General features: G+C 50.3%; 1 protein-coding gene across 2 annotated transcripts in view; it reads left to right on the plus strand.

Moving 5' to 3' along the window:
- Window positions 1-8033, plus strand: part of ASTN1 (astrotactin 1) — a 57142-nt gene extending 49109 nt beyond the window's left edge. Inside the window, exon 23 of one of the 2 annotated variants that reach the window (XM_074833028.1) lies at window positions 4317-8033. In XM_074833028.1, the coding sequence (XP_074689129.1) occupies window positions 4317-4551 (235 nt within the window). In that variant the 3' untranslated portion in view covers window positions 4552-8033. The remainder of the gene's footprint in view (window positions 1-4316) is intronic. The other variant, XM_074833029.1, reaches the window with a different exon arrangement.
- Window positions 8034-8864: the final 831 nt, after the last annotated feature.

Genomic DNA, 8864 nt, shown 5'->3' on the forward strand with positions numbered 1-8864 from the left:
AGCATCTGGCCTCCAAAGAACTGGAACCTTGAGCCCATCCGGAAATCAGGATTACTTCAAATGTACGTCAGCACCAGCTTCTATCTATGAAATGCATGGCCTTCACCTACCCCCTGTCACACAACTCCTCCTGCTGTTCTCACAGTTCTAGCTGTCTTCCAGCCCTGCTTCTCCAGGTTATCACTTGTGGATTTCTAGCAGAGGACTGGAGATCCACTGCATACCTTCTCTGACCTCCAAATCTCTGTTAGGTGGTCAGAAAGACTCAACAAATAGATGGTCATTGTCTTGCACTTAGAGTCTTAGGCACGTCTCCTAGTCCAGCTTTGGTGGGAAACTCCTAAGAGTTCCCCTACTCCCTGGGACAAAGCTGGGGTCTCTCCTCTTTCCTTTTTTCCCATTTATGTTCTAAGAAATATGAGCACTTTGAGGCACAGTCTCAAAGTTCAGTAGTGACATCCCGGCGTGTGGAGTCTCGTTAAGGCTGAGGCTCCCACCAGCTCCTCTGCCCAGGGTTGCTTCATTCCCATGACACTGAGTGGGATCAGGAGGCTTGGACTAATGTCTCACCTTCATCTCGAGTCCAGCTGTGGTGATGCTTCTCTGTCTCCAGATGTGAAATCCAGCCCTGGTTTGCACAGAACATCTGACATGCTGTGATGGGTTGCATGAGGAGTACATAAAATTTCATATGTGACAGACTGGAGTCATCACACAGCCACTGCCATCACTGAGGCTGAGCATTGCCGTCACTGCTCCTGCCTCAGTGAGGAGACCAAGGACCAGCCAGAACATGGGGTGGAAGCTGCCTCCTTGAGCCCCACGTGGCAGAGGTGCAATGGCATGGAGCAGCCAGACATGCCACTGAATTGCCCAAATGTTACCATTTGCTGTGTGAATCTATGAGCCAGAGGGTTAATTCCACCCTCTGGAAATGCTGGAGCGCTTAGGATAGGATGACGCAAGTTGCTGATGAAGTGTTTGCAGCTTGTGCTACTTGGAAAGAGACATTTAGGCAGCTGCAATGGGTTCTGGTGATGACAAATCTTGGAAAGCAGACCTCCTGTTTGATCGTCTGCGAGGGCGAAGCATCCAGACTGGTGGTGACAGGACAAATCACTTGCAGATGACATTATTTAGCCAGCAGACAGAGTGTTTGTTTGACTGTTGCTGATGCTCCTTTGAAGTCCTGGATGTGGACCCACGCGACTGACTCTACCATGTCCCTCCTCCTCCACGTGGCCATGCTTCCTTCTGGCTCTGCTTGCTTGGGGTGTGCTCACCTCCCTTCTTGGTGACGCTGGCTGCTGGACCAAAGGAAGCGAGGGTGTGTGCAGATAACTTGTCTGGGGTTACGAAAGCGAGTCGCTCCCTCCCAATCCGAGAAGAGCCGCAGAGAGCCCTGGACTTTGCACGAGGAGAGGAAATGCAGGGAAAGGCGAGTAATTTTCTAGCAAGTAGTAAGTCAAAGTAGAATTTGATGCAAGGCCTAGTGAAGTCTGATGGTGTCTGTGGGCTTTGGGCCAAAATCTGTGGGATCATACTCAACGTTCCTGTTAGGGTACCTGTGATGCTGGAGGAAGAGAGTCAGTCACAACGCCTTGCCTGGATGTCTAGAGGTAGGGACCATGACAAGTGAGAGGTCGGCTGCCTTCTCACAGCTGGAAGACCTGGCCAGCATTGGATGGCTATCTCCAGAGTCAGCACCATGCTAAGCACCTTCACCTTTCTGCTGTGCTCTGGATGTGAGCCCTGGGGCTGCAGGTGTCACGTGGCTGCAGAGCTGAACTTTTCAGTGGGTCCAGACCTGCCCCCATGCCCTGGGTTTCTTTGGACAGCCTGTGGTACAAGAACTTGTTGCAAGGAATTAGGGTGAGAAGTTTGTTTCTCCAATTTGTTTTTCCATTTCACAGAGTGGCACAAACTGCACTTTTGTAAGCCCAACTCTTCAGAAGTACATCCTAAAAGCTCCCCCCTTTAAAGAAAGCACTGTCCACAGAACTGACAAAATACAATTTTCCCTAGTGATTTCTTTAAACATTTTCCAGTAATTTCTTTAAACATTTGGTCATTAAAAAAGAAGCACACACACAAAACACATACAGTTCACAGTAATTTTACTGTATTTAATGGACTGCGTTCTGTCCAGACCTCTGGAACGTGATCAATCCGGAGCTGCAGCCACCTTTGTGATGGCTCTTGAGGGTTTCCTCTGCAGGAAAGTCAAGGCTCTGGCTAGTCCTGGGGTAAATGAATTCCTCTCTAAGCAGCCCTCCCATCGTCTACCTGGCCTGGAGGAAGGTGTGGAGGGGTTGTGGATGTTCCTCCAATGGTTGGTACATGTACCCTTGAGCTGTCAAACCAGCCACAACACAGCCCTGTGCTCCACACACAACCTCTGCTTATCCAAGTAAGAATGTGACAAAGAGAGGGTTTTTTTTTTTCCCCCTAGCATCACAGTTTGTGCATCTGCTGCCTGTTCTGTGCTGAACAGATGCCAAGTTAAAGCTACCAAGGGGATGTATCTTCTCTTCCCTATCTATACTAACCCACCAACTGCCCTTGAAGCTGGATAGGGAACTTATCTGAGCTCTTGAGGCACTTAAACTTTTGTTGGGTTTCCAAGCACATGCGATACTTACCTTCAAGACACTTCATTTGAATCCATTACCTCCACATTTGCCAGATTCCCTGGAGATCACCCAAAGTGCTAGACAAGTTTAAAATGAACGTAATGTGTTTTGTCTGAGCAACCTGTTTTTCTTGATAAAAGCATTAAGAGTACAATTTTAAGAGGAAAAACATGAAAAGAAGAGAGCACAATTTGGTCATATTTGGCTAGGATCCTCTGCGCTCTTCCAATATCTCATCCAACATGAGGAGTTTGTAATTTAGCACTTTCTCACTACCAGAACAAGCCCACACCAAGGCTATGTTGTCCTGGGGGTGCTGCATGTCCGTCTTCTTCTGAAGATGGATTCCTCTTGGACCTCCTCTCCCTCTGTCACCCAACCTTCTCTCCTGGCTTGCTTGGTTGGGTTGCGGCTCTTTACAAAGCGCTACTGCCATGACCTGCTCTTCCTTGTTTTGCTCTCTGCAATGGGAAAGTGCAAAACGCACATGCAAAGAACTGGGGAGCTCCACCACATCCCCTGCTTTCTCAGAGCTCTTTGGATCAAACCTGTGTTGCATGCCTCAGTATATTCTTTCTAGTTTGCACGCTGTCCTGTGGGACACATTTCCTACACTGTTACTAAACATTACAAGTCATGTACCAGGAGTGTCATTCATTGTACTTATATCTTGTGATATTGCATCTTATGAGGATTGTAATTTTTGTCTCACCTTCATCCTTCCATGCAAACGCCCACAAGCCAGGCATATTTTAAGTGTTTTTTTTCCCTGAATCTCCTTCATGCTCAGTGGTGTCCCAGCATGCTGGCTCCCAATACTGTGCATTTCTTCTCCATCACATTCCCCTCAGCTACGTGATGGTAAGGGATTGATGCTCCCAGCATGCTTGCCTTTTCCCTGTCCTTCCTGACATGTCACTGGAGGAGCTGTACACCAAGCACAGTTCCCGAATGTGACCAGCACAGTTCCCAAATATGCAACACATGCACTTCATGGAGCGGACACATGTGGTGACGCTGCCCTGGGCTGGCCACACGTGCCATGCCTGACGCTTTTTAGCATTTCTCCCCAGTGCCTGCAGTGCTTTTGGCTCCTACTTTCCATCCTGTTATATTTGGGGTCCAGTAGCTGCAGCAGTGCGTAGTGATGCCATCTGAGTTGTTGATGATGTCCCTCCCAAGGAGTGCTGGGGGTTTCACAGCTACACCTGTGGCTGTCCCCTCACTAAACCCTCAGCAAACCTGGCCTTGTTGTGGGGACGATATGGGGTGGAAGATGAAGGGGGGACAGGGCAGGGAAGTGTAAGCTGAGTCCCAAGACCAGTGCAGCAGGTCCAGCACTGCTGTGGTGGCATGGGCATCCCTGTCCCAGGTAGGCGCTGGTCTTGCATGCATTTAGGCTTGTAGTGCTGCCATGAGGCTGCTGTGTCCCCCCAACCCTGCCAACGCCCCTCATCCTGGCACCATAGGGCTCCACTCAGCTGCTCTCCATGCTGCCCAACTCTTGCATTATCTCTTCTCCCTTCAGGAGCTCCCTGTGGTGTTCTTAACCATCTTTGCTTTTCTCTCCTCATATGCTCCTCCTGCCCTTCCTGCCATCCCCTCCATGGTGTCTCAATCACCCCCATTGCCCCCTTGCTGTCCGTCCTCCCCGGCATCTCTCCGTGCCCTCACTCACTGCAGGAAGGCTGGCCTCATCCTCTCACAGCTGGGAGACCTCAGCAGCTGGTGCAATGGCCTCCTGCAAGAGCCCAAGATCAGCCTCCAGCGCTCGTCCCTCAAATACCTCGCCTGCCGCTACAGTGAGATCAAGCCCTATGGGCTCAACTGGTCGGAGCTCAGCCAGGACCTCAAGAAGACGTGCGAGGAGCAGACGCTGAGTGTCCTTTACAATGACTATGGTGACAAGGACTACTGAGGGTTGCAGGTGTCCACTCTCATGTTGGCCTTCCCACAGGCGTTTATGAGGGTTTTATACATGGACCCATGGTGGGGGGAGGGTGTCACTGATGTTTCTGGAGGCAAAAATTTGGACCGGGGAGTGAAACCGGCTGCTCTGTGCTGGACTGACTCAGTATTAGTTTCTTCTTCAACTTGGCCAAAAGCCTTTCTAGTTAGAAGTCTTGTGGGACCCAGTTTTCTTGGTTTTGTTTTATTCATTTTGCCAAGAGGTTCCTCAGCATCAGTGGATAGGGCAGGTTGGGAGGGCACAGCCCTCTCCTCCTGCCCCATCCCTGCCTTGGCTGTGGGGGCCATCCCCAAGGGTGGGGGACACCAGTCATGAGAGAAACACAGTGACACAGCCAGGACAGGAGAACAGGTGATTCAGGGTTGGGAAAATGGAGGCAGGGCATGCAGGTCAGGTTGAGATGCTAATGGTTATGGCTGAACAAAACAGCCACTGGATGGCCAAGAGGGTTGGGATTTTTTTTTTTTTTTTGCAATTGTAAATCATGAGAATTGGATGAGACCTTGCCAAGTGATTGTGCCATTGCAGGGCAGGGCTGGCATGGTGTCACCAGCTGGGGCGAGGAGAGAGGGGCATTGGTGAGCCCATCTCCTCAGGTTCTTCTGTCATGGTCAAAGCCCATGTCTGCTCCAAGATGCAGAGTCCTCCAGAGCAAAGGCAGCTTGGCCTCAGGGCCAGTGGTCAGCCGGACATCATGAGTTTTCTTCTTGTGGAACCACATTCCTAGGAAGTCAACTTAAAAATCCCTTCCATTATTATTTTTTTAACCACCATAATAAAGACTTGAAGCAATGTCAGACTACTGCTCAGGAGAGCCCCAGCCAAGAGAGCAGTACCCAGATGGCACAGACAAGGCTGCCTTCTGCACCGGCCACCCTGTAGCCATGGCATAGCCCAGGCTCGGCATGGCGAGGGAAGTGGGGTGTAGCATACCCGACGTGGCAGTGCAGGATGGTCCTGAAGGGCTCAGTGGCATGGTGTGGTGGGCAGGATTCTGGGGGTGTTTCTTGCCCATGTTCAGACTCACATCTGCAGCTCTCACCCGTGACTATTTTTTTAAACCAGAGAACTGGGGTTGTCCTGGGACACTGGGCTTGGTTCAGAGCAAACTGTTCTCCAAAACTCTGTTACCACTGACAGTGTTGGAGGCAGCAAACAGCTTCATTTTAGCTTCCAGCCTGGTTTTCAGAGGAGACATCTCTGGACTTGTTAGCTGTGCACCTTTGATCTGGACAAGCCAGGAGCCCTACAGTGGGATTTTTATGATACCTCTTCAGAGAGAAAGTTCCTTTTCATTTTTCAGTCTTGGCAGGAGCAATCTTCAGCCCATCTTTTACGATTTTCTGCCTCATTCCTCCTTCTACCTGCCAAGGACATGGCTCAAATATTTGCATGGGGCTGAGAAGGAAGCGTGGTCTGTGGTCTGCAGCCAGTCACAGCCGACAGCGCTGCAATACAGTATTTGCTCAACAGCAGTTCAGTATCTTCCTGCTGGATGACACAGTGCTTTGCTCTTCCCTTCTCATGGGCAGAGCTCTCCTTCAGGGGCAGCTGGCCTGGACCGGGGAGCTGCTGGGAGCAGCCGCCAGCAGTCAGTGTTACCTGGGCATCCCCACGCTGTTTCTGTAATGAATGTGTCTACCAGGGGTCATCAGGCAAACGCCTGCTCATTGCAAGAAGGAAGTCTAACTGGATCCTTTGGGCTTTTTCTCATATGTTTCTCCTTATATTTTGATGTGCCTGATGCTGCCAAGGGCTTGGGGCTCAGAGCAAGACCAGCCCTGTCTCCATGCGGAGGTAGATGTGGGCAAGTGATCTGTACTGAGCCGTGGCTCCTTTTCCTTTCAGTCACAGGCAGTCCTGGCCAAGACACTTTGGTTTATCCTCTTGCTTTTCCCAGAGGATGTTGAGAAAACTTCTAACTTCCAGCCAGGCAGCCATCCAGGGATGGGCAAAGGGCACCTCCGCTCAATGCCTCGGAGGGATGCTTGAACGAAGGCTGCTCTGGCCCAGACGCAAGTTGGTTGCTTGCCAAGTAATACCGCTTACGTGGCCTTTATATGAAACGCAGACTGTTTTCCTTTGGGTAGCAGACTCCTCTCTTTTATTGCTTACTAGGTGCACCAGCAGGGACGGGAGCGGTGCAGTCTGCCAACCACTTGCTGCAACGCTGCCAGGAAAACCCCGGACACCCCATGTGTTCACACCTGCCTAGGTTACTTTTTTGTCCGGCCTCAAGATTTGCACTGGGGCTCTGCAAATATTTCTTTTCTGCTTCTGTGCTCACATTTCAAAGCCCTTGTGTGGTCAGTCAAAACCCTGCAGCATCATCAGCTGGCTGAGCCGGACTCACTCTCTTGGCCCCAGCTTCCCCATGGGCTGGGGGATGGACCACCCGGAGGGCAAGGGGAATGTTACCCGTCCAAGGTCTTTTGGCAGCACCCTTACACAGTTGAATGGACTCAGCATCCCCATCCCCTGACGGACCGTGCAGTCTGCTGGTGGGGCTGTGCTCCGCTTGGTTGACCGCCACGGCATTGCTGCACCCACTGTGCTGGCAGGTCCTGCTGGTGTGGCATGTCTGCAGGGCCATTTTCACGATGGCCCTGGCTTTGTGAAGGCTTCCTTCTTGGTTTCCTTGTTCAGGGTTTGCTACTCAGAATTTTGCCTAAACTTGGATTTTCTTGCCAAAATCCCTCAATTAACACCTGAGCCCATCTCAGACAAACACCAGCAGCCTGCCATGGGGGCCCAGACCGGAGAGGCTGGTTGCACCTGAACTGCAGACCTGGCCTTAGTGAGATGTGTTGTATGGGGTTTGCTCACCCCAAACAGCAACGGGTGAGCCCCAAGGTGTGCCCTTCCCTGCAGAGCTGACACCGTCCACATCTGCTGCAGGGTCCTACTGTTGAGTCTGCACAGCATTTTCTCTCTTGGACACCTGGTTCTTCCCATGCTGCCAACCACACGAAAGCTGGACAAGACACTGTCCATTTCTGCAACTTCCCTCTCCCCCCTGCCCTCTCTTCTTGTTTTATTTCTGAATTAATGAGCGATCATTCACCTGAGATGAACCTCTGGGTCGTTATCTTTTCTTTGCTACACCCGTACCCCTGTAATAGCATTACTACCTTTTACTTGTGGTGGAGTTATTTAACATATAAAGATGGTTTGGTCCTTTTCTTTACAAAGATGGCTACAATTCATGTTCCTTGATGTTCTATTAAAACTCTAATGTGACGTTTTACTACTGTAGATTGAAAGTAGGGTGCTTTAGGGTGAGATAGCCATGTGGCAAGAAACACAAAACCCTTCTGGATTACTTAAAAAAAAAAAAGGTTTTAAAGAACAGCAACAAAAAAAAATCATTGTAACACTATGTAAAACTCCAGATGATAATTTAACTGACTATTAAACGGAGCTGTTAGTAATCCGTGGCTCTGGCAAAGTGGAGTGTTTGTTTATAGTTTTGGTCCAGTTGATGTCATCTTTTGGTAATGGATGAAACACTCCCAGCCTTTGAACTTGGGTACGTCTTCACACACGTTTAGCATTAGCCCGTCTGCCCACTGGGTTAGCCAAGTCCCGAACCACTCAGTACATGCAGCTGGAGCCATGTCCTACGCCTCGCCTTGCCTACCTGCTCTGCCAGGCCCCGGAAGGTGCAGATGCCTGCAGGCACCTTTGGCTTTGTGGGGAAAGACTGCATTTACACATCCTCAGCAAGGGGCTCTCAGTCCTTGCTTTGCAAACCTCCACAGACACTGAAAATTTAGAATCAGGGTCCAAAAAAGCTCCTTTTAGCCTGTTTGGTTTAGTGTATAGGGTGGATGGGATGGTGCCGTCTGTTGGTCAGCCACCCCTTGAGAGCTTCCTGGTCCATCTGGCAGACTTTTGACAGGACTAGCAGTATCACAAATATTAATGTCCTACAAACAATGCAAAAATCAGTGCCTGAACAGGGGTGAGAGCTGCAAAGGATGCCTTAAAAGCCACTTACAGTGCAGTGTTGTGTCTAGTGCTCAGGCCATCAGCACTTGCAGGGGCTGGCCCCTTGGCCAAGCCTGGTGTGTTTTGCCACCCGTTCTGCCAGATGGGTGGGAGACCTGGAGAGAGATGGGAATTACTGCAGTCAGGCAGGATGCCTGGGAGGACATGGAAGAGGGGGGATTTAGGGGCTGTAGTGCACAAATCCGTAGGAAACCAGACTTCATTAAGTCTCATGGAACAACTTCATTTTTATTTTTTTTTCTCTTCCCACT

Source organism: Strix aluco, chromosome 8, assembly GCF_031877795.1.
Source record: "Strix aluco isolate bStrAlu1 chromosome 8, bStrAlu1.hap1, whole genome shotgun sequence".
NCBI classification, from domain to species: Eukaryota; Metazoa; Chordata; class Aves; order Strigiformes; family Strigidae; genus Strix; species Strix aluco.